General features: G+C 35.3%; 2 protein-coding genes across 27 annotated transcripts in view; both read left to right on the top strand.

Moving 5' to 3' along the window:
* SESTD1 (SEC14 and spectrin domain containing 1) overlaps positions 1-20,765 on the top strand; it is a 156,962-nt gene extending 136,197 nt beyond the window's left edge. For 8 of the 17 annotated variants that reach the window (XM_026492415.4, XM_044381371.3, XM_044381369.3 and 5 more), the window contains 2 exons: positions 1,906-2,027; positions 4,589-5,303. In XM_026492415.4, coding sequence (XP_026348200.1) covers positions 1,906-2,027; positions 4,589-4,718 — 252 coding nt within the window. In that variant the 3' untranslated portion in view covers positions 4,719-5,303. Of the gene's footprint in view, positions 1-1,905; positions 2,028-4,588; positions 5,304-9,058; positions 11,994-13,843 lie in introns of those variants that run through there. The other 9 variants (XM_048214378.2, XM_044381372.3, XM_048214379.2 and 6 more) reach the window with 2 other exon arrangements.
* A 1,033-nt stretch (positions 20,766-21,798) lies between these two features.
* The window catches only part of CCDC141 (coiled-coil domain containing 141), a 205,285-nt gene continuing 200,093 nt past the window's right edge, over positions 21,799-26,990 (top strand). For 8 of the 10 annotated variants that reach the window (XM_048214373.2, XM_057316443.1, XM_057316434.1 and 5 more), the window contains exons 1-2: positions 21,799-22,638; positions 25,965-26,039. The gene's annotated coding sequence lies outside the window, so the exon portion shown is untranslated. Of the gene's footprint in view, positions 22,639-24,855; positions 26,040-26,990 lie in introns of those variants that run through there. The other 2 variants (XM_026492424.4, XM_026492422.4) reach the window with 2 other exon arrangements.

Here is a 26,990-nt window from a genome sequence, read left to right as displayed (position 1 = left end):
CCACTCCCCCTGCTTGTGTTCCCTCTCTCGCTGGCTGTCTCTACCTCTGTCGAATAAATAAATAAAATCTTTAAAAAAAAAATACTGCTTTCAAAATGTATCTGCAAGACCACTCCAGAAAACAATATGGAGTTTCCTCAGAGAGTTAAAAATAGAACTGCCCTTAAATCCAGCAATCCCACTATTAGGGATTTATCCAAAGAATACAAAAATACTAATTCAGAGTGATACATGCACCCTGATGATAACAGCGTTATCTGCAATAACCCAAGTTATGGAAGCAGCCCAAGTGTCCATCCATAGATAATAGATAAAGAAGATGTGGGGTATACACACAATGGAATATTATTCAGCTATAAAAAAGAATGAAATCTTGCCGTTTGCCACCACATGTATGGAACTAGAGAGGATTATGCTAAGCGAAATCAGTCAAAGAAAGACAAATACTGTATGATTTCACTCATGTGGAATTTAAGAAACAAAACAAATGAGCAAAGGGGAAAAGAAGAGGCAAATCAAGAAACAGACTTAACTATAGAGAACAGAGATGTTATCAGAGGGGAGGTGAGTGGGCGATGAGTTAATAGGTGATGATGGGATTAAGGAGGGCACTTGTAGTGAGCATCAGGTGTTGTAAGTGATGAATCACTGTATTGTACACCTGAAACTAATTACACTGTATGTTAACTGACTGGAATCTAAATAAAAACTTAAAATATATCTGCAAGGACATTTTAAGATCTAGAGTTGTGAGGCCGTATAAGAATGTAAATGGTTGAGAGTTGTTTTGCATAGAATATTAATGTTCCTTTTTCTTTTGCTACATGGCCTTTATCATGCTTATAATAAGCACAATTTAAGGTTCTTTACTGCTTAAGGTTTGTCAAGCTTTTTGTTATCAGATATTACTTTCTTCTTGATTTTTATTTTATACCGGTAAGCATAAATATAATCATAACTATAAGCAACCTGTATAGTATAATGACTGGGAAAATCTAGACTTTTATATAAAGCTATTTATGAGTAATGCTGAAATAAACATATTAGATTGAGTATAATGCAAAAATAGTTGCAAAAATAAATACTTATTTTTCTTCTCCCTTCCGCACATTTTGCAGTGTTTTTTCTTATAATCTGGTGTGTATGTTGGACTTAAAGCACATCTCATTTTGGACTAGCCACCTTTCAAGTGTTCACTAGGCTGCTTGCTACTATATTGACTAGTGTGGGTCAATGCCTGTAGATTTAGCTATTATAATAGCAGTTTTTTCTTCCTTCCTTTCCTCCTCTTGTTAAATTTAAATGGTAATAGTTAAGGAAAACAGTATTTTATCAAGGACTGTAGAACTTCCTGCATTTGAATTAGAACCTTATCAGTTTATATCAGGTTAGTCAGCAGATCAGTTTTTAAAATAACTATAAAGTGCCTGTGTAGGTCATTCCATCAGTTATGTGTTTGTACTCTGAGTATATGTTGCTTGGGATTTATATTTTCTTTCATTTTTGAAGTCTGTAAGCTGTTTGAGGTCAAAATCTATATTCAGTCACTTCCCAAGCTGCTAAATAAACATTTAGTACAATAAATAATGAATGAATGATGGAATATTTCTTAAGTGCAGTTTGAACTTACTTTCCAAATAGTAGTCTAGTATTATTTTTTTCTTGGAAATCACCATAGACTTTTATAGACACAATATATATAGACAATTATATATTATTAGTAAGGGTTATATATTTCATTTTATTTGAAATTTTTGAGCCAACTTCACCAGTAACCAGTCTTGTACAATGGTGTACATGGAGATGCTAAGAACAAAATAAAAACACCTTCAATCTACTGAATTCACATGAGCTTGATTGCCTTTCTATATCTCTTGATTGGTGTTGCCATTTTATTTGTTGCAGATTTTGCAAGACTGTCCAGAAGAGCCTGAAGCTATTAATGATGAGGAGCAATTTGATGAAATTGAAGCAGTTGGGAAATCACTTTTGGATAGATTAACTGTTCCTGTAGTTTATCCTGATGGGTATGGTACATGTTCTTATAAGTTTGTCTTTTTATCGGTGAGGTCTTAAAGTGAAATCATCAAGAGAAGAAAATCTATTTTTTAAAAAGCCAAGTAAATTAGCTTTGGTTCACATCTTCAGTTCCACAGTAAATTGGTTTGTAATGAAAAGAAATACAAACTCAGCTCTTAGCAACAGTATCAGTTAGTACTTGCTGCTGTCAAATGTGGTGCTTCTTGACAGCTTGTTGTAGAAGGTTGATATCCTGGGTTCTAGCCTTGGCTCTGATAATAGGGAGTAGGATGCCTGTGGGCTTCATCCAGGGCAGGGAAGGGGAGTACAGGGTTGTAAGGTTTAGTAAGCTTATAGTACATCAAACATCAAGTTAAACACTTCACCTCATTATTTTTGACCAAACAGTGCTAGACCAGTATGATTATTCCTGATTTACAGATGTAAAAACGTGAAGCTCAGAAAGATTAAGTAGGTGCTCAGGATTTCACAGCTTCTAAGTAGAATTGGGATACAGTCTCAGGTTGATCCAACTCCAAACGTATTCTCTTTTCTGTATGCTATATGGAATCCGAATTTCTTCATTTGTAAAATGATGGGGTCCTGATTCCCACATTCCTTTCCATTTCAAAAGTTAATAATAAAAGTAGGAAGTAATCTCGTGCAAATTAAATGGACCAGTAAATGAATCTGAAGGAGCTTCATCCCAGAGGATCCGACATCAGTGAAAATAATGTAGAGGTAATCCAGAGGATATTTAATTCAGATGACAGAGAAATCAAATCACTTGGATGCCTCTATCCTTACCCTGTAGTATAGTGTAAGCATAGGATTGTGGTCTCTAGAATCAGATTTCTTGGGTTTAAATCTCAGCTCCACCACTTACTAGCAGTAACACCTTGGGCAAGCCACTCAGTCTTTCTGTGCCTCAATTCCATCATCTAAAAATAGGGATGTATTATTCATACCTTTTCAGGTGACAGGGGCAGGGGAATTACATGAGTTAAATGTATATAAATTACTTGAAAACGAATCTGGCACAGGGGCGCCTGGGTGGCTCAGTCACCCAGTTAAGTGTCTTATTCTTCGTTTCACCTCAGGTCATGATCTCCGGGGTTGTAGGATCCAGCCCAGAGTCTGGCTCTGTGCTGGGTGCAGAGCCTGCTTGAGATTCTCTCTCTCCCACTCCCCCTCCCCCCCACTTGCACTCTCTCTATAATAAATAAAATCTTAAAAAAAAGAAAAAACAACAAAAAACCCTAAATCTGACACAGAGTAAGTGCCATTACTACTGTGTCTTGAACTTCAAATGATTATTTGGAATAGATTTTGGGAAGATACAATTTTATTCCCTTGAGAGAATATAATTCATAGTTTGTATTTAGATAATCTTTCATCATAGCCAAAATTGAACTATCAGAAGTAGCCTAAATTCATATTAGATATCTGCAATGTATATAAAAGAATAAAATCTAAAAATGTATAAATTTCGCTTGTAAGAATATTAGAGGGGTGGGTGCCTTCTGGTTGTTCCATTCCAAGAGAGTCCCTACCCCCATTTCTACGCTTCACAACTGGTTGTTAACACCATCTCCGTTCGACTCAGGTCAGCCTAGGAGCATCTATAACTAGTATTTTTGCTTGGACTTCTCCTCCTGTGTTCTACAAATAGTCCATATAGTATTTCCTCATGGTTTTAAGATTGAGGAATAAGTCAGTACTGTATATTCAGATTTCACAACCACCACCTTTAATATTTGGAATTGTTATTCTGTTCCATTTATATGATAACCTGTTGATGCTATATGAAATTTGTTTGACAGCAAGCTTGTTCAGATTTATCTCTCATAACATTGTCCTGGAAAAATAAATCAGATGATCTCTCTAGATTCATTGCTTGAAGATTCCGGTTCAAATGTTGGTTTTCCCACTGTGTGATCCTAGTTAAGTCATTTAATTTTCTAGGCCTTAGTTTTCTAATCTTAAAAAATACAGAGCTTAACCAGATAATTTCTAAGAACTCTTCTAACTCTAAAAGATTCTGTGACTCTGAATATAGTATCTTTTCAAGTAGGATAACATTAAGTGATTTTATCTGTTAAAGTCCCAAATGATGCCTTAACATTAAACAGATATTTTACTTGCCAGCTGTTTTAGACATTTGGTGTACATAGCCCTTATCCTTGAAGAACACATACAAATTTTATGTTTGTGATGCTTATGCACCCAAAACTGAAAAGTAGAATATCTCCAACGTTGCATTGTTTCCTTTATTGTTTCATTGTTTGGTTGCATCGTTTGATCGATTGAGATTATCATAAGTACATATAATACGACATTCGATACCACTAATCTTTTTCTCTCAACATGTCTTAATACATTTTATGCCATTTAAAAATGTTTCTCCCACTGAATTACTACTCAGAGATAAGCAGTATGGTCTGCAAGTGAACTAATGCCATATCACATATATAATATTTATGGTAATCTTTTCTCCCTTTTGCATTTGCTACGGTCAGTGGATTTGTATTAATCTGATTGTGGTTTTTCTGTTTGTTTTGATTTTTAGAACTGAACAATATTTTGGGAGTCCAAGTGACATGGCTTCCACTGCAGAACACATCAGAGACAGGATGAAACTGGTTAGTCTCAAAAGGCAGCAGCTGAGACATCCTGAAATGATGACCACAGAGAGCTAATAGCTACCAGCTTCCCACAAATCTGCAGTTCATAATCCCGCATGTCGTTGGCATACTACAGCATTAGCTGCAATACATTAAGATACATTTCACAGCCAGGATAAGCCTCATTTCTTTCCATTTTACATTTCTTTCTACATGTTAACACCTTGCAACTACCAAGGCATCATTATTTAACTTGCTTTGAGACCATAGACTCCAAGTATCTTAAAAGAAGGAACTGTAAACATTGCACTGAAAACTTGCTTTAAAGCTTTACCTGACCTGTCAATTTGTAGATGAACAACTGATAATAAGCTTTGAATGGTGCTAATAAGAGTTTAGGAATTCTCTATATAAAAAATGGTTGACCTCCCTCCCCAAGTGATGTAGTAAATTTAGACTATAGTTAAATTGTTATTAGTAGACAGTGGTGTACTCAAAAATTTTACTTTGTAATTCTTCAAAATTGATTATTTTTATTGTGTCAGTATGAAGAAAACCTTCAGATCTTTGATATATTCATTAAAAGACATTTTCCTATTTGTATTGATAATGTATTAAAAGTTGTTTGTGCTTAATAAAAGGCTTCTTTTAAACATCTTATTTAATTTGGTGGTTATATCCTGTTTCCAAACATGAGTGCCTTATTTCAAAGGGCATTCTTAGGATTGTGAGGATGGTTTAATATTTGTTTTTTCATGTTGGTAGCATGTATTTTAGCCAGGAAATTCATATGTAAGCATGTAAATATAATAAATAAGCATGTTTAATTATGAAAAATAATTGTGAAGAGCAATTTAGATCTTAAAGAACTTAAAAATAATGGAATACTAGTTCTAGTTGTTCTCTTCTTCAGGTTGAAAAATATCCAAATTATTAACTACCCTGAAGATACTTTGTCTTTGGAGAGGAGGGTTGGTAAAGAAGGCATACTTAATTACTAAGTGTAATCCTTTATATCAGAGGAATCTTTCTGGAATGAAAATAGCAATTGTTAATAAAATTTAATTTCTCATGATAGACTAGAAACAAAATTCTGAAGCAGTCTAATAACAAAAATTGTCCAGCTCTTTTAGAAGTAAAATTTATAAAATGTGCTTTTAAGTTTATATTAAGTTTAAATGGTAAAATACATACTTTTTGTGTTTATTTTTATTTCAGAAAATTTTTTGAAAAAGATTAAAAATAATTTTTTAGTCTGTGATCAATACAAAATTATGCAAAGAATTGTATGCTGGTTCCTTTTTCATGTCCACAAAAATGTTCATGTATCCTCCAATGCAAAAAACTTCCTCTGAACCTGCTGGTTTCTCCAGCCTTCTTCCCTGCCAGACCTCTTGGAGAAATCCATATCCATTCCCCCTGCATCCTCATCGCTCACTGTTCAACGCCTTGCAATCTGGTTTTACACAGCACTTCAGTGAAACTGTTCTCAGTGGGCTCTCAATTCCTGAATTGAATGATTGTTTCTTTCATCTGCATTTCTTATCCTTCTCTGTGTCTGCAACATTTACACCATTGAGCAACCTTTCCTGGGTGGTGTCTCGTCCCTTAAAGATGTCATCCTCTGCCATAACTGTGAGTGCAGTCACATAACTCTTAAAGTGTATCTGCTAAAATGCACTCTCAGATTCTGTCTTCAGAATGCTTCTGGAGGGATCTCATCCTTGGGGTTTCTATTTTATCCCAGTGTTTTGTGTTCCATATCTGGTCCAAAATTTCAGACTCATACTTTCAACTACCTATTTGACATTTCAGCCTAGATGAAGTCATCCTATTCACTTTTCTTATCTCTGAGCAATTTTGGTTAATTTTTTTCTAGTCAAACATGCCAGAAAATCTGGGGGCAACACCTGATTGCTCCCTTTTTTCTTATGCTGCCACTGCTGAGAACATTCTGGAAATTCTATATTTGATATCCTCTCAGTCTTTCAGGACTTAACTTTTGAGCATGACCTTTTGTGATTCTTCATTTCAGTCTTCGTAATGGTGCTAACCACTTGCTACATTTATTTATTTTGATGTCTGTGCCTGCTACGTTATAATCTCTGTTGAGGGAAAGGATCCTGTAGGACTCTCCTGTTCCCAGCCTTTTGCTCATATGTAATAGTTGCTCACTTCCTCTGTATATGATTGGTCATAGGCATTAGTAATAATCCCCTCTGTATTGTAGTCTGAAGTGTGTTTTAAACATATTTCCTGAAATTATGACTGGTTTATGAATTAATCTACTCATAAGGAAGTCATTTGGTATTTTAGATACTTAAATATTAGGTAATATAGGTATGTAGTTACACTCAATATCTATTCTGAATTTCAGAGTACTAAGAATGTTTTTATTAAGACTTTGCTAGAAAGGAACTGAGCTGTAAGTAATGGGACTCTTAGTTTTATCATCAACTACTTTACTGTCCAGTGAGTTAATTTTTAATATGCATTAAGCTATCCAGCCTACAGCAAGAGCAAAATAAGGAATCATCTAGAAATGTTATTTGTAATTTGAGGATTTTAGATGAAACTGAATATGCTTTCGACATAATACTGTTGCTCTTCATTTGTAACTTTGCTGCTACTTTCTGTATGTATATCTGTATGTATACATACAGTGATGATTGAAAAAGCCAACAATGCCCTAATGTGGTTTTTTCATAGCATTATAGTTTACTTAGAATACATGTGAAGGAAGTGACTGCAGTCTGTTTGAAAGCATGAGTTCTTTGTACATCATGAATTAATGTTGGCCCACAAATAGAGAAAGAACCATCATTTCTATGTGCCATTATTGGTATATGCCACAACTTTCCACATTACTCTAGCTTATCTCAGGGAATTCTTGAAGTGTTAATTGGGCTAGTTTTGTTTTGTTTTTTATTTGTTCGTTTCGGTTTGGGGGATTTTTTTTTCTCTTGCTTTATTACTGTATATTTGCTCCTCTGTAAACTCAGTTTTATCATCTGTTCTTCACACATCTGGCCCAGCAGAGTTAAGATGCAAAGGTGGTAACTTTATTTCAGATAAAATTAACTTAATTCCCAGTCCTCATTGTTGGCGACCTTATTCTGCTAAGGTGACTCATTGATGATGGTGATGAAACTGCTCAGCCTGCCAGCCAGGATGTTGATGGCAGGTCTAGGCTTCATTACTGTGTAGAAGATTGGCTACTACTCTCATTTTGTAGGCATTTAAATTGGCCAGTGCTCCTGAGTGTTAACTAGTATTGATGTGTTGTTTCATTACCCTGTCAGTTGAAATATGGGGTGTGCTGTTTAGTTTGTTGTTATTGTTGGTGGCATACTCTTTAAGGTGAACATGACTATTACATTTCTGATAGTGCTGAGCAAGCCATACTCTCTGTTGTAAACCTTTTGTAACCAACAGCATCATTGTGAGGTTAGCTGAACGTAACTCACTGTATAGTCTACAGTCAGAGAAAGAACTCAGAATTCTCTACAACATTGTAAGTTCCCTGCCAGAGAAATTGGATATTGCTGTGTCCTCTTCCCATCCTCACAGGACCATAGTAAAACCCTGTGGTTCCTAAGAACTAAACATGCTTTAGTTGCTAAAGTCCTCCACATCTTGAGCTTATTGAAAATGGTATGCAAAACTAACATCAGTAAATATCATCAGTGACAAGAGTTACATGGTTGAGATATCGTTGGTTAAACCCCCAAAGGAAAAATTCCCTAAAATTAAGAAGATAGCCTAGAACATACCTCACCAGTTTATCTAATTAGCAAACCTACATTGTTAACTTTCAGTTCTAAAAATAAAAAGCTTCAGTTGGAAGTGGAAAATATACTGGTATGAAGGGCAACAAATACCTTGATGAGGCAAAATTAAGTATTGATTTAACATCTGACGTTATGTAGCTTCAGTGTGTGCCATGGAAATGTCTAGGTTTAGCTAAGAAGCATAAATAATGGCAAGCATAGTAAAGATCATAAAAAAGCCAAAGTAAGAACTGTAATAAATATAATGGAAAGAGTTTGGAGTTTGAATCTCTGACTCAAAATCTGGCTTTTCCATTTACTGACATTTGTAAAAATTTCTAAACTACTCTGGGTCTGTAAATACAATCATATTTAAAAATGTGTTGAAAACTACAATGTTATCCAACGTGGAAGGAATTATTATTATAATTATATTTTCAAAATAAAAAATAGCTTTCTTTAATGTCACTCTTGTCTCAGATGACGAGCATGGGGTCATGGGGGAAATGGCACTGTGCTCACCTCTCTGAGTTCCATTTCCCTTACATTTGGAATTACATACTGGAAATACTAAGGGTGGAGTCGGTGAGCTCATCAGTAAATAACAAGACTTTTAAATCTGACAGATTAACTCTTTTATGGCAGGATGATAGACCAGCAAGATGGAAGACAAGTGAGGAGTATCATCTACTTTGAGGGTGACAGGACATGACACAGTGCCATTAATAAATAAGTAAGTAAAAGTCCTATTCAGAGTGGATCTCAGATAGTCAGCACCAACCGGTGAAAACAACAAAAGCACAAAGCTGTTTAAAGTATCCTAATAATGAGGTAACAAGCATGAGTTGAAACTATCATTAGTACTATTATGGTTAGAGAAGAGCAGTCTTGGTATCAACTTGAGCAGTGACAATAACAAAGACTGGCCCTGTAATAGACTGCTAGAACTAGGGCTGCTCCGTGAAATAGCATAAATACTGGGGAATGTTTGAAGACTGAAAAACGTTCATAGATCTGATCCTAAATAACATGACTGCAGTATTTTAAAGCAAACTTGAAAACTTGACGACACTAGTCCATGTGCTTCAAGAAAAGCAGAGCCTGTACTAGAACATGAAGCACTTAGAGATCAAAGGGAAGCCAGAACTGTGACTAAGTATTTTGAAAGCAATGAGTAAGTTTTTTAGACTCAAGATTATTTTTGTTAGAGAACCCTTATGAGGCGCTGTATATATATATATATATAATCACTATATAGTTATATAGAAATTCTTAGCAAATAACTGAAGATAGTTACCAGCCGCAAAATAATAAGCACAGTGTTGTTAATGGATTTTAAGTCAGGCATGTGGAAAACTGCTTCTGACAAAAGGCTGTTGATGTCTGAAGCCAGTCTTAGTGAATCTCAAGGAGTCACCTTAGAAGTATTTACAAGTTACATGCCATCACTTTAGGGCACCCCCAAATGAGTCCCTCCTTGGAGAGACAGGGTAATTCAGATGCCCTTCCACTCAGAACATAGGGGCCTGTGCAGTGGGATCAAACCTCACATCGTGTTTTGGGTCTACATGTCTTTTTTAATTATAGTTGCCGTAGTTCTTTTGTAGTTTAGAAGTCAGAAATGTCTTTGCTTAATTTTTCTGTTAAGAATGTTTCTTCATCTTACTCTTACAATTAGTCTACACAGCCAACAAATTTGTTGAGAATATGAGATCTATATGTGTATTTTTTTAAAGTGTGAGGGGATCAAAATGTAACTGACAGAATAGATTTGAGAGCTGATTGATCACCTCACACTCAGGAATATCTTTTCACAAGGTCTTAAGTTTCTAAATTGACACTGATAGGAAGAATTTGATGATTATCTTGCCATGAGATTGGTAATGTAGTTCTTGGTGGCATTATTTGGTAAGTGTTGCACCCTGGAATTTTTCTCCAAACATTGTATAAAATTTTTCAAACATATAAAAAAGTTAAAATTTTATAGTGTATCAATTACCCAGATGCTAGTGTATCAATTACCCAGATGCTAGTTAGCATTAATTATGCTTACATTATCACATATCTGTCCATCCATCAATTCATCAAATTGCAGGCATCTTCACTTTTCCTACTAATAACTTCAGCATACATATCATTAACTAGAGCTCAGTATGGGCTTACCACATTTTTTATGTAAAATTAGCATACAATGAAGTGCATAAATCTTAAATATGCATCTCTTAGTTTTGAAAAATGCATACAGCGCTACCAAAATATAAAATGTTATCAGAAAATTACCCTTTGGTCCTTTCTAGTCAATCCTTGAACCCACTCTACCCTCCCAAAGGCAACCACTGTTCTTTTGTCTACCAGGAATCAAATTGATCTGTTCTAGATCTTTATGTAAATATAGCCACACAGCATGTATTCTTTCTAGAAGCCTCTTCACATACCATGGTTTAGAAATATATCCATGTTGTTAGGTGTTTTAGTAGTTCATTCCTTTTTATTGCTGAGTTGTATTCCATTGTATGAATATATTGCAGTTTACCCGTTTTCCTATTTATGAATACCTGGGCTGTTTCCACCGTTAGTAGTTATAAATAAAACTGCTATGATTATTCTTAATGTAAGTCTAATGTGAAGATAGGCTTTTATTTCTCTTGGGTGAATACCTAGGATTAGAATTTCTGTGTCGTAGGGTAGTTTTAAAAGAAACTGCTATACCTTTTCCTATGTGGTTATACTGTGTCCCGGATTTTCACTATATTTTGGATGTGTAGAAAGGTGTAAACTATTTTTATGATTCATATTTGAAATATTAGAAGTGGGTTTGTGATAGAAATGGCATTATTAACAGTTGGCAGTTGGTGTTCTTTGAGGAAAGAAATACCTGTCTGCCCAAAGCAGCTCCCCAGCGGGTTTCTATGCCTGAAATTTTAGCATTAGTTTCACTTTCTTGAAGGATTAAGCATTTCCCAAGCATGGTGATCTATTAGCTAGAAGAAACAGCACTGGTTTGTTTATTTTACTAACTTTTGCCACCCGTTTTCAGTAGGTGAAATAAGACCAATTAAGCAGAAAAGATTATTTCTGTTCAATTGGGGTAGAAGGGGTAGTCAGAAATGTGTACTACTAGTCTGTCCTGAGTACAGCAATGTGAGAACCATCTGGATGGGAAAGCCCCCCAATTGGTGGTCAAGGAACCAGAAAACGGGATGGGAAGAATTCTACCTCACAGTTGTGATAGAGGATAGCTATGTTTTTTGCAGGACATTTCAGCCTTTACAAATCATATATTCTGTGTTGTCTTTTTGTTTAGTACCACCTTGCTATAGTTACTTCACATTCTAGTGACTTTCTTATTCACTGTGTTTTACCCTTCCTGCCTGTTATATTACATATAGCAGTTACTTGTATAAGCCTGTAAAATTATAATCATATGTATGTTTCTAATGCTTGTTTTCAAAGATATTTATGTATGGTTCATCCAATCTTTCCTATTCAATTTTTAAGGGCTGGGATATTTGGCCTCTACTGTAAATCCCTATAATGTTCCACACATTGTAAATGCAATAAAGATGTTAAAAACTATTAATAATGGCAGCATATTTTGATATGTATTTCTTTGATATGTTATCACTTTGGACAGTAAGTTTGGTTTCTGTTAATAAAGATGGTTCATAAAATCTAGGGAGAATTAAGTCATCCTGGTTTCTATAACATAATCTGATGAATTCTGCATATTTGAATTTATTCGAATTATGTTCTCCAAAGCTTTAAATTTTTTCTACCATTATTTTCTAAAATGTTTGATTAAAACAAAATGTGACTTCTTTATTCTGAAATCTGGAGTCCTAGAAGACAGAGGCTAAATACCCTTTCCCTGTGCTTCTCATTCTCTGTCAATAGCCCCCCATTCTACCCACAGGTTTGGCACAGAAATTCAGGGTTTCTTTTAAATCCTACATTGTCTGAAATTGTTAGGTTCTTACCACAATAGGCAGTGGTAGGATTCTTTTGATCCTACCAAGAAGTCCATTTTTAAGACTTAAAAGGTGAATATGTTTTGGACTGGGGAAAGCATATTAGAACAAATTTAGCTGTATTTAAAATAACAAAATTAATCATACTGTGCTATAAATAATAGCAGCTCCAAAATGGCTACCTGGAATTTAGAATTGCCAAAATTGGAAATTGGGAAAGACTTATACCTTGTCCAATGAAGTTAAGTACATTTGGGTGACAGTTCAACATATAAGCAAAATATGTATATAAAAAAGAATATACCTTTATTTTCAATTGATATTTTCATTTTACTAGTTACAGTATTTACCCCCATCTTTAGATTTCCCGTTAGACACTTAGTGTATCCACAAAGCTGTTCCATCTAATGTGTAAAATCTACCCAAAAGTATTCTGATGATCACAAACCTTTATGTGACAAATCAAAATGAGCACAAGAAATACCCAGTTTTTGCCAGGTCCGGAAGGAAGAGAATTACCGTGATACGGGAATCAAAAAGTATCTAACAAAAAAATAGTTGGAAAAACTGGAAAAGAAGTGAACAATAAACATAAAAGCTCATTTGTGACCATGATTAAATAAAATGTAATGGTTAACAAACCACACTCCTTATTAAATAGCCTTCCACTACAACGGATCATAACTTAGCTATCTTTGGAAGTTTACTTCCACTTTAATCACTTTGATTATTTAATAAAAAGGGTCTAGTCTTGAAAACATTTAGTTATAAATGTTCATAAGAACAAAAAATTGAAAACAACCCAAATGTTTTAATAAATGTATTCTTTAAGAATATTATACCATTGAAAATGTTATAGAACTTTATCTAGTGAAGTTGGTAGAAGTCTATTAAAAAGATATGCATGATACATTGTTGAGTGAAAAGCAGTCTCCAAAACTATAGGAATATTATAATCCATTTTTAAAGATAAAAATAGCTATTTGCAGAACTTTAGTAAGTTAGATATGGAATTAATAGATCATTATAATATTCTTATGTTTATTTTCTAATTTTTCTACTAAAATGGGTGTTTTAAAAGCACTTCTAAGTATAAAATGCCTACCAAGTTTATTCTTATATCCTGAAATATCTGTTGCAACAAGAATTCTGAAGATGAAATAAGAATATATAAGAAAATCTGGGGGAGTATAATTTAAAAAGTATAAATCAATGTACCTTTTTTATTTTCAAAATGTTATAGAAAGTAAATCTCAATGAAGTCATAATGTCTGAAATATGGAGAATATAACATCATGGTTTAAATACCTCATGAAAAAAGTGTACACTGAAATTTGCTTACATCCCTCTCTTCAGGTCTATTTCAAACAAATTATTTTGTGTAGGACAAAACTACATTTTAAGAATGGACAAGCAAAGAAAATACTCTTAATGGACAATTCAGTTATAACTTTTGTTATAGGTTGGTACTGATGAAGCCATGCCTGTTTTGGAAATCCCAGGATGAGGGTTCCTCCAAACCCCTGAAGATAAGTAATCTTGCCAATGTCTATTCTTAGTAAAAATGAAGACTGGGAGACAACATGAATGAGTCAATAGCAACCCTTGGCATTCCTGTCTTTCTATCCATTTTATTCTTGTATCTACATCACTCTCAGACTATTAGCTCTACCAGTTGTCTACGCAGTCACATCTATGTGGAAGTGCTGTATTGATGGCAGGACCAGGCTTTCCTAGACTCTTCTGTTAGGACTGGGAACAAATTTTTCCCATCAAAAACAATGATTAACATGCAATTTGGCTCACTTTAGCTACATTGTAGATTAACTATCTAACAATCTACTCTGTAGAGTGACCTAGACATTTAGTTAGTATTAATATTACTGTATGTTGCAAGTTGTGAACAATTGACTTACCTACCAACAGATTTTTAGAACATATCCCATTCAGTAGTTGGAGACTGCTTTTGTTCTTTATTTTTTTTTAAAGATTTTATTTATTTGAGAGAGAACTAGAGTGAGCAAGGGGAGGAGAGAGAGGGGGACAAGCAGACTCCACACCAAGCACAGAGCCCGACGCAGGGCTCAATGTCACAACCCTAAGATCATGACCTGAGCTTAAATCAAGAGTCCAGAACTTAACGGACTGAGCCACCCAGGCACCCTGAGACTGCTTTTGTTCTAAGAAAATGTTTAGAGCTCATAGACCACAGAGATATCTCTTTGGTACTTAGGATGTGAACATAGATTTAGCTTCAAGGGAGGAACATAGTTACATTGTAAACATGTAGTTTGAACTAGAGTATGTGTTCTAGATCAGTAATTACCAAATCCAACTACGCCTATAAATTAACTGGAGATGTTATTAAAATGCAGATTCTGGGCCACCTGGGTGGCTCAGTCGTTCAGCGTCTGCCTTTGGCTCGGGGCGTGATCCTGGTGTTCTGGGATCAAGCCCCACATCAGGCTCCTCTGCTGGGAGCCTGCTTCGTCCTCTCCCACTCCCCCTGCTTGTGTTCCCTCTCTCGCTGGCTGTCTCTCTCTCTGTCAAATAAATAAATAAAATATTAAAAAAAAATAAAATGCAGATTCTGATTCAGTAAGTTGGGTAGGAACTGAGGTTCTGCATTTCCAACAAGTTTCCAGATGTTGATAATAATACCACTTTGGATTGCAAGATTCTATAAACCACTTTGGATTGCAAGATTCTAGAATATCTTTTATAAAAAATTTGGTATATGAACCTTTCAAAGTCATTGTCTGATCATCTTTCAAATTATGATTTCTGTAATTTAAAAGAATGCAGAAGTGGCATTTTGGGAAGTATGTTACATACTTCTAGGGATCACAGCAATCAAATATATTTATAAAATAAACAGGTTCAGGGAAATAAGCACATTCATATGTGGAAAATTTTAGTAAACTCAAAACAGTGAAGCCTGAACTGAAATTTCTACTATCTCATGACAGAGTGATGATTATGGTGCACTGTGCCTTCTTGCTTTATTATTTAAAATTCTGTTTCTGGGACGCTCAGTCAGCTAAGTGTCCTGATTCTTGATGTTGGCTCAGGTCATGATCTCAGGGTTGTCAGATTGAGCCCCATGTCAGACTCTATACTGGATGTGGAGCCTGCTTAAGATTCTCTCCCTCTTCCTCTGCCTGTCTCTCTCTCCCTCAAAAAAAAAAAAAAAAATTGTCTAAACTTAAAAAAGAAGTATAGCTATTGCTTTTAAAAAGCACCCTAGGAAATAGAGAAAAATATAGAAAACAAAAACTGTCCATAATTCATCAACAGATGAAAATACAGTTCATATTTGATGCATTTCATTTGTATTTTACCTAACAAGATTATACTAGCATTCAACTTTATTTCCTGACTTTTATGGCCATAAAATTTTCCCTTTATCAAATCCCGCCCCCCTTTTTTTAAGTGTAAGCCAATGGCTGTGTTAATATTCTGTAAATAGATATCCTAATTTAACCATTACACTATTAGGCAAAACATTTCATTCCATTCCTTCTTTTTGGTCTTTCTTTATGCTATGATAAGCAATGCTAATGTGAATGTCTTTGCACTTAATTGTGACAGCATCTATCCTCAAGATTCCTGAAATAGGAAATATTGGATTGGGGTTTATCCATTTTTTAAGGCTTTTGATAGATATAGTTGAATTGCTTCCCAGAAGGTTAGGCAAATTTATGCTTCCATCAAAAGCTAGAGTGCTCATTTCATGACAGTCTTTCCAGCTTCAGGTGTTATTTATAAAGTCTTTTGCAAATTTTAAACAAAAGCAGTTTATTTTATATTTCTTAACTGCCAGTGAGGCTGAAAATAATTTAGTAATTTAGTATTATTCATTGTGTTTCCACTTGGTAAACTTATCTATTATTTTTGTGTACTTCTCCTTTGGAGTCTTAGCATTTTTTCTTTTTTGTGTGTAGAAGTTCTTTATATAATAAGCATAATAATCCTTTATCATACTTATGGCAGTATTGTTCCTAGTTTGTTTTATTTAAAATCACTTTAATGAACATAGTGTATTATTATTTCGTAGGTAGAATTTAGTGATTCATTTGTTGCATATTTTTTATTTTTATGAATTTTGTTAGTATGTTCATCTTAGTATGTTCATTTTTATGGTGAAATCCATTAACCAATCCTCTTTTTGATTTCTCACATTGCCTTAATGCTTAGAAAAATCCTTCTCCTTTAGCTTAAATTTTGATCCTCCTCTGCAGTTTTATGTTTACTTAAGAATTTACTTAATTCGGGGCGCCTGGGTGGCACAGCGGTTAAGCGTCTGCCTTCGGCTCGGGGCGTGATCCCAGTGTTATGGGATCGAGCCCCACATCAGGCTCCTCTGCTGGGAGCCTGCTTCTTCCTTTCCCACTCCCCCTGCTTGTGTTCCCTCTCTCGCTGGCTGTCTCTATCTCTGTCGAATAAATAAATAAAATCTTAAAAAAAAAAAAAAGAATTTACTTAATTCTTAAATCCAAAAGCAGTTTTAGTGTGTTATGTGAGGTGATGATATGATAGGTTTTTTCAAATGTCAAAATGTTCTCAACATTACTTACTGAATAATCTGTTCCTTCCATTGATTTCTGATACTTCCTTGAAAATATATTGTGTTCTTGACTCTCCTGGGCCCGCTTCTGGGCCAGCTATTCTGTTCTGTTGATTGGTGTGTCTATTCTTTTGCCACTACCACACTACTTTTAGGGCTGCTTTTTAAATAAAACCAAAAAAATTTTTAAAAATAGCATTGCGTAGAAGCAGCTCTTTCCTACTGAAATAATTTTTTTTTTGATGGCATTAAGTGAATAAAGAAAACTCCATGGATGAGCATGGACCAGCAGTTTTAGGGGAGTAAAGAAAAAAGGTTACATGCTTACAGATGGTTAAAACAAAGGAAAGGGGAAGTGAAGAAGTAGTAGCTGTGGAGTGTATTACTTGAATGGGCACAGTAGCCAACATGGAGAGACAGAACAAGACTATGTAGAATGCAGGAAATGAGAAGTACAAGAGAAAAAACAAAACAGGAAAATAAGAAAAAATGGAGAGGAAGGGGGAAATGGAGGAACAACATGCATGAAAATTTATTAGAATAATGATGTGAACAGTATTCACAGAGCTTTTTACAATAGTATTTCTGAGAAAATATAAAGTACATAGTGTATTTACATATAAAATGCAAGCACACAAGGCCCAACCCATGGAATAAACAAAGACATACAACAACAGAATGATATATCAACATTAATGACATGAAATAGACTGAGACAGAAACTTAGGTCCTCAGAGTAGCAAATCACAACCAATTCTTTCTTATAGTCGGATTGATGATGAAGAGAATTCACAAGTGTAGAGCCTACTTAGACATACCTGAAATTGTGAATAGATGTTTAATCTTTCAGTTTTGTAAATTTGTTTATAATTCTACATCTATTCAAAATTGAATTTGTTTTAGGCAGTGTGACACAGAAACCAGAATACAGGCTTTGGAGTTATACAAGTTTGGCTCTACATTCTAACGCTGTTGGTTAAGAGTCCTGTTTTTGGTGTTGGGTTGGCATGGTTGAGTCATATTAACTTTGTAACTCTGGATAAGTTATTTACTGTATCTAGGTCAATTTCCTCAGTAAAATGAAATTAGTAGTAAATACCTCAGTGTTTTTCTGGTAATTATATGAGATTATCAAATCTTTAGGAGGGTAGCTGGCACATGATCAGTGTTGTGTATTGCATCTTTTTTCTCTGAGCTTCCTACACTGCAAGGTCCTTGAGGACAAAGATCCTGTGTGTCTTCACTGATGTTTCCCTGGTGCCTAAATCAATACCTAGAACAACAGAAATGCTCAATAAGTATCTGTCAAAAAAAATATTTGCATGGAATCTAATATGTCATCAAATTTCTATTCTGTTTTGTTTTTAACCCATTTGATCCTCTTTGGGCTTTTCCTTAAATGCTATGATGATAGCAGAGGAGAGAGTAGACAAGACCACAAGTTTGTTTTTTGAAGGTCCACTCTCCAAACATAAAAACATCTCTTGTCAAGAGTCCTAAACACAGCATCATCTAGAAGGGGCCATGCTTCAAGTCGGTATCAACTAAAACATTAGGTAAGAGACAGTTCCCTGGTGGGGACTGGTTAACAACCAGGTAAGGACAAGAGTAGCTGGCACTGAGGCAAGGGGTTCATGGCAGGTGGTGTGCACCATGGCAGAGGAGACTAGGAGGAAACGGAGTGTGAGGGCACAAAAACAGACTTCTACCTTGTAATTCTCCACAAGCTGATCTGTCTATCTGTTGTATTCTCCGAATTTTGCAAATCCAAATGTAGTTAGGAGATAGAATTCTGTGGAGAGATTCTAAATAAAATGCACATTACTCTTTATCCTGGAGCATACATTCTAAACAAAAGAGCTTCCTTTCAGTTCCTTGGTCTCGAGGTTTTGTTTGTAAAGAAATGAATTTGAATTTATTCCTTGGGTTTGATGGAAACGTACCTTGGCTTCAGCCACATTATTTACCCAAGCCGCCTGACAACCATGAAGAAGAAAATTCAGAAAACTAACCAAATATTAGCTTGAGATGTTCTCAAGCTAATATTACACAACCCAGATGTTCTCAAGCCTAACCAGTCTGTGGAAGCCAATTATGACAGGGGGGTATCACATTGCAATAGTAACTTAGATTTTCTGTTTAACCATATTATTTGTTTACATGTTCTACCACCTGTTTGATTTAGCCTGTTTGGACCCTCAGCCAAGTCTACCTGTGATCCATTGCTACTGATGATATGGCCAAATCACCCTCCCATTTTGTCCATGTACCTATCAACCCAGATAGACAAAGTGATTTTAAAAGTGAAAAGAAGAATCTCCTGAACAACCAACGAGTCAAAGAAGAACTCAAAAGGGAAATGAAAAAATATCCTGAAACAAATGAAAATGGAAACACAACATACCAAAATCTATAGAATGCCGCAAAAGCAGTTCTAAGAGGACATTTACAGTGATAAATGCACAGATTAAGAGGAAGGAAAGATCTCAAACAACCTAGTTTTATACCTTAAGGAACTAAAAAAAGAACAAACTAAACCCAAAGTTAAGAGAAAGAAGAAAATAACAAAGAACAGAACAGAAATAAATAGAGGCCAGAAAACAATAGAAAAGATCAACAAAACTAAGAGCTCTTTAAAAAAAAAAAAAAAGCTGACAAATCTTTGGCTAGATTAAGGAAAAAAGAAGACTCAAAATCAAGTGAAAGAAGAGACATTACTACCGATATCACAGATATACAAAAGATCATAGAGACTACTCTGAGCAATTATAAACCAACAAACTGGATAATCTAGAAGAAATGGATAAATTTCTGGAAACAGAACATACCAAGGCTGAATCATGAAGAAAGAGAAAATCTGAGCAGTCAATAACAAGTAAACAGATTGAATCTGTAATCAAAAACCTCCAACAAGGAAACGTCCAGGAGATAATGGCTTCACTGCTAAATTCTACCAAACTTTTAAGGAAGAATTAAAACCAAATCCTTCTTAAACTCTTCCAAAATGTCAAGGGTGAGGGAATAGTTCCAAACTCATTCCACAAGACTAGCATCACTCTAATACCACAGACATATAAGATTATAAAACTAAAGGCCAATATTCCCAATGAATACCGATGCAAAAATTCTTAACAGAATATTAGCAAACTGAATTCAATAGCACATTAGAAGGAACGTATATCATGATCAAATGAGATATCTCGGGAATCAAGGACAGTTCAACATACCAAATCAATACATGTGATACACCACGTTAATAGAATGAAAAATAAAAACGATATGATCATCTCAGTAGATGCAGAAAAGGCATTTGGAAAAATACAACATCCTTTCATGATAAAAACTCAACTAATTGGGTATAGAAGGAAAATACCTCAATATAATAAAGGCCATATATGACGAACCACAGCTAACATCATGCGAACAGTGAAGGGTTGAAAACTTTTCCTTTAAGATCAGGAACAAGACAAAGGTCCCTACTCTCACCACTCTTATTCAACATAGTACTAGAGCATTCAGGCAAGATAAAGAAATAAAAGTTATCCAAATCGGAAAGAAAGAAGTAAAATTGTCTTTGTAGATGATATGATCTTATATATATATAAAAGAAATCCCTAAAGACTCTACCAAAAAAACCTGTTAGAACTAATCAGTGAGGATGCCTGGGTGGTTCAGACTGTTAAGAATCTGCCTCTGGCTCAGGTCATGATCCCAGGGTCCTGGGATCAAGTCCTACATCAGGCTCCCTGCTCAGCAGGAAGTCTGCTTCTTCCTCTGCCCCCCCAACATGTTCTCTCTCTCTCAAAAATAAATAAAATCTTAACTAATCAATGAATTCAGTGAAGTTGCAGCATATAAGCTCAACATACAGTAATCAGTTGTGTTTCTAAATACTAATGACAAAATATCTAAAAAAGAAAAGTCCATTCATAATAGCATCAAAACCAGTAAAACAGGAACAATTTTAACCAAGGAAGTGAAAGATCTGTACTCTCAAAACTACAAGACTTTGATGAAAGACATTGAAGAAAACACAAACAAGTAGAGAGATATCCATGTACATGGATTGGAAGAATATTGTTAAAATGTTCATACTACCCAAAGTCATCTATAGATGTAATACAATCCCTATCAAAATTCCAAAATTTTTTCACAAAAACACAAAATCTTAAAATTTATATAATCCCCCAAAACCCCAAATAGCCAAAACAATCCTGAGGAAAAAAGGCAACACACTTTCAAACTATATTACAAAGCTATAGCAATTAAAACAGTATGACACTATCATAAGACACACAGACCACTGGAATAGATTTGAGACCCAGAAGTAAACCACCATCTACATGGTCAACTAATACTTAACAAGGAAGCTAAAAAGCCTCAACAGGGAAAGAATAGTCTTTTCAATAAATGGTGTTGGGAAAACTGGATAACCACATGCAGAAAAATGAAATTGGACCCTTATCTTACACCACACACAAAAATTAACTCATAGTTGCTGTAGGCTTAAACATAAGACCTGAAACCATGAAACTCCTAGAAGAAAGCATAGGAAAAAAACTCCTTGACATTGGTCTTAGCAATGAATTTGGATATGGCAGCAAAAGCACAAGCAACAAAAGAAAAAATCAATACATGGGACTACATCAAACTTTTAAAAAGCTTCTGCACAGCAAAACAACAACAACAACAAACAATCAATGAAATGAAAAGACAACGTACAGAATGGGAGAAAATATTTGTAAAGCATATATCTATCTGAAAAGTGGTTAATATTCAAAGTATATAGCCAAAACAACCAAACAAACAAAAACCAACCCACAATCATATAACTCAATAGCAAAAAAAAAATCCACTTAAATAGGCAGAGGAACTGAATAGGCATTTTTCCAAAGAAGACGTACAGATATATAATAGGTACATGAAGAGATGTTCAACACTACTAATTGTAAGAGAAATGCAAATCAAAACAATGAGATATCACCTCACACCTATTAGAATGGCTGTCATCAAAAAGACAATAGATAACAAGAGTTGGCAAGGATGTTGAGAAAAGGGAATCCTTGTGCACTGTTGTTGGGAATACAAATTTGTGCAGCCACTATGGAAAACAAGATGGAGGTTTCTTTAAAAATTAAAAATAGAGGCACCATATGATCCAACAATCCTACTTCTGGGTATATATCCAAAGGAAATGAAAGCAGAATCTTGAAGAGATGTCTGCACTCCCATGTTTATTATAGCAGTATGCACAATAGCCAAGCTATGAAAACAACCAAAGTGTCAATGGAGGAATGGATAAAGAAATTATATAAATACATGGAATATCATTTAGCCATGAAAAAGAAGGAAATCTTGCCATTTGTGAGAGATGGTTGGATCTTGAGGGCATTATGCTAAGTGAAAAAAGTCAGAGCAAGGTAAATACTGTATGATCTCGCATATGGAATCTTTTTTTTTTAAGGTTTGTTGATTTTTTTTTTATTTTTATTTTTTTAAAGATTTTATTTATTTATTCAACAGAGATAGAGACAGCCAGAGAGAGAGGGAACACAAGCAGGGGGAGTGGGAGAGGAAGAAGTAGGCTCATAGCGGAGGAGCCTGATGTGGGGCTCCATCCCATAATGCCGCGCTCACGCCCTGAGCTGAAGGCAGACGCTCAACCGCTGTGCCACCCAGGCGCCCCTAAGGTTTGTTGATTTTTTTAAAAGATTTTTTATTTATTTATATGCCAGAGAGAGAGAGAGAAAGAACACAAGCAGGGGGAGCAGCAGGCAGAAGGAGAGAGCCGGATGCAGGACTCGATCCCAGGACCCTGGGATCATGACCTGAGCTGAAGGCAGTTGCTCAACCGACTGAGCCACCCAGATTCCACATGTGGAATCTAAAAAAAGCCAAACTCATAGGAACAGAATAGAATGGTGGTTACCAGGGGCTAGGAGATCAGAATAATGGGGAGATGTTGGTCAAACTTCCAAACTAATTTGAAGTACAACCTTCCAATTAGAAGATAAGTTCTCAGGATTTAATGCACAACATGGTAATTATAGTTAACAATACTGTATTATACACGTGAAAGTTGCTAAGGGAGTACATCTTGATAGTCTCACTGCAGGGGTGCCTGGTTGGTTCAGTTGGTTAAGTATCCAATTCTTTTTTTTTTTTAAAGATTTTATTTATTTATTCGACAGAGATAGAGACAGCCAGCGAGAGAGGGAACACAAGCAGGGGGGGTGGGAGAGGCAGGAGCAGGCTCATAGCGGAAGAGCCTGATGTGGGGCTCGATCCCATAACGCCGGGATCACACCCTGAGCCGAAGGCAGACGCTTAACCGCTGTGCCACCCAGGCGCCCCAAGCATCCAATTCTTGATTTTGGCTCAGGTCATGATATCAAGGTTGTGAGACCAAGCCCCACCTCAGGCTCTGCACGTGGAGCCTACTTGGGATTCTCTCTCTCTCTCACCCTCTGCCCCTCCACCCCTCATCTCCCACTCTAAGTATATATATATATATGTATTTATATTTATCTATTTATATATATAAATACATATAAATTTATATTTATATATGTTATATATATAAATATATATTTAAAAGATATATATATTTATTAAAATGTTACTATATATTATATATATATGTGTGATGGAGGTGCTAGCTAATGCTACAGTGGTAATTATTTCGCAGTCAACACATTATACACCTTAAACTTACATGTCTTATGTCGATTATATCTCAATAAGGCTGAAAAAAATAAATTATTGGAATACTAACATTTCTAAGTCTAAAGTTTGTGATACCTCAAAGTATCTTCAAATATCTCCACAAAAATTTAAATATTTTTAAAAACACCTTTAAAAACCCAATTAATATTACAACACAGTTTAGCACATGATATACTATGGGCAGGAAGGGAGAAGTAATGGATTAGTAATTTCATACATTAAACCACAGAGTGTAGTAGCTTAAAGAAGGTTGGAAATCATTACATTAAAATATGAATTGAAAAGGTGGAAAGGTGAAGATTGGTGGATTCCGATATTCAGGGAGTCACACCGTGGTCCTATATGCCTCTACATTTAATCTATATTAAGTCTATGTATATTGAAATATATATCAATTAAAATATAAAATATAAATTAGATATAAAATATGTAATATATAAATTATCTCTAAAGATATATTTAAGTATAAAAATAATATATATAAATAATAGTAATCCAATAAAATGGCAAGATAGATAAATATAGATTGAATAGTCAACATAGCAGCAAATTTCAAAATGAATGCTAAATATAGCTATTTCCTTTCTCCATGGATTTTTTCTTAAATACCAGCAAAGTATATGGAAAAAAATGAAAATCCAAGGAAGTCATGTATCTTCTTTTGAATATTTATACTTAAACATACCTGTGTAAAGTATGGGGAAATTAGGAAAATAGAATTAGGAATCTGAGAAGTTGAAAGTCCATGAAATAGATTTTAAGCAGACATTTGTACAGCAGATGCTTTTTTTTTTTTTTTTAAGGTTTTATTTATTTGACAGAGCACAAACAGGGGGAGCAGCAGGCAGAGGGAGAAGCAGGCTCCCAGCTGAGCAGGGAGCCCTTTGTGGGACTCAGTCCCAGGACTTTGGAATCATGACCTGAGTGGAAGGCAGACACTTAACCGACTGAGCCGTCCAGGCACCCCCAGCAGATATTTTTGTTTCATATTTGAAGTATAGGAAGAATGAACATCAATGCATAATTTATACAAATGCCTATAAAATTACTTAACAATCCTATAGTGAATGTTACTAGAAGAATTGATTTCCATTCTTCTATGTATAAATTCCTTAATAATGTAATTTCATTTTAACAACCAAAAAAAAAAAAAAAAAGGTAGGAAGAACTATGACACAAACCCAAAGCAGTTTTATTATGATGCTGTTAATTTACACCCATGTATAAAACTATTCTGTATTGTGATTGCTCACATTGATTTGGGGAAATTCTTACTTTTTCTTCTTTTTTTTAGGGATGGGGGAGAGGGGCAGAGTGAGAGGGAGAGAGAGAATCCCAAGCAGGCTTGCTAGGCTTGATCTCACAACCCTCAGATCATGTGAGCCAAAATCAAGAGTCAGATGCTTAACTGACTGAACCACCTAGGTGCCCCTGATTTGGAAAATTTCTTAAGAAGGTTCTTGTCATTTCCAGGATATTAGGCTTGGTGTATTTTCTATGTTATAAAAGCCTTCTTGTACAAGTGCTTCATGTGTAGATTTTATCTTTAGTTTTCTAATGCAGAAAACGGGAGGAAAAGATGGAGTTTTGTACATCTGTTGTTGACCTGTAAGAATGCTTGTTGTAAGGTTCTGACTCAGGGTTCTTTCCAGAAAGTGCTCAATGTGTGAGCTAGCTGAGTGAAGGCTGTGTGTGGACATCTGAATAATTTTTGACCTCACATTAGAATAGAAGAACTTACTCTCTGTGGTATTGGAGCAAAAGACCAAGAGGGAAGGGGCTGGGCTGTAGATTCACTTGGTTCATAAACTTGAATAAGCCACTGAATCTCTTTTGCCTCCGTTCTCCAATTCCTGTGACAGAAGTACAGGGTTGCCGAGGGGCCCAGCCAGATTCAGTGGTTACAAGTTTTACAAATCTAAAGGAATTTGATGAGGATGGTGCTAATTAAGGACATCAGGGCCAATGCACAGCAGGTGCTCATCAAACATTTGTGGTGAGGCCATCGGCTCACCCTGATAGCAGGAGCTTAAGGCAGGGACAAGCCAGAAGCAGAATCTAAACTCTACGTAAAGTAAATTGACTTTGCTTTTGAAGTCCTTCCTTTGTGAGTGTGGAATTTGTGATAGGAAACTGGTTTGCTTAGGGTGGTGTGAGTTGTGTGGGGTGTGGCACAAATGAGCTGCTACTTTTGTTTCCATTTTTGATTTCCAGGTTTCTGTGAGTTTCTCTCATCTTGTTTCCTGTTTTTCCTAAAAGCTGGAGTATATGAATATCTTTTTTCCTGCAGGTGTTAGTAACTTCTTTATGCTTCCGGACATTCTCAGCAATCATATTGCCTTTCATGTTGGGTTCTACGACTTGGGTGAGTGATGTATTAACAAAAATGAAGACCCTTGTAGCAAGAGACTTCTGTGTGAACACTGGTATGAAGCATTCTCACTTGGAGCAAGGATGCAGGTCTTAAAGTCTATACAATAAATTTTTAGAAATGCAGTTAAGTTTTAAAAAATAGAATCTGCAGAATTTTGTTAAAACTGGCTTTATCATTAACTGATGCCAACATACTGTCAGTAAATTATGAAACATCACCCCACATAACTGTGAAAGCCCGCTGTAACACTACTTAAAAGAGTCTTATTGTATATAATGTACATATCTGCACACATGTATATTATTATATGTGTAATATATACATATTTATATTCATTTCTTTATGTTTTCATGTTTCTTACTAAAACCTCACATTTTAAAAAGAAACTTTTTTTCTTTTCAACTCTTTACATACTTCCTGCTTCCTGGTAATACCATCCTGTGTAGCGTATTTGATTTTCATGTCCTTGGGTTTTACATTATATTATTTTTCCTTCCTTGGCAAAAATTCTTACTCCTTGGAGAAGTGACAGCTCACCCTGAGTGTCACTGCTGGCTTCCCAAGCAGCTGGAAGGACTTCTGCTTTTCTGGCCTCCCTGGGGATTACTCTGGGCTGGAAATTCTCAGCCTCAACTAGAGTTTAGCAACAATTCGGAAAAACAAAAGAAATCTAATTTTCCAAAATCAAGTTGACTAAGACTCCTATCTTCTCATATAACCACCCACTGTTCTGAAGGGTAACTCTTAGGGCACTTGATTATGTTAAAAGGAATTATACCAGAGAAAGAACCCTGTTACACTGGGAGCCTAAAAGCACAGCTCAACACGAGTAGGAAGTCTTGTGACTTAAAATTTGAAAAATAAACACGGCACATGAAAGCTTTTCAGTGATTTTTTTCGAACAGTTTCTGGCTTGAAATGTTATATACAGCTCTTATTCAG

Source organism: Ursus arctos, unplaced genomic scaffold, assembly GCF_023065955.2.
Source record: "Ursus arctos isolate Adak ecotype North America unplaced genomic scaffold, UrsArc2.0 scaffold_1, whole genome shotgun sequence".
Taxonomy (NCBI): Eukaryota; Metazoa; Chordata; class Mammalia; order Carnivora; family Ursidae; genus Ursus; species Ursus arctos.
Note: the sequence above shows the minus strand (reverse complement) of the source record. Positions and strands in the feature narration are given on the sequence as shown.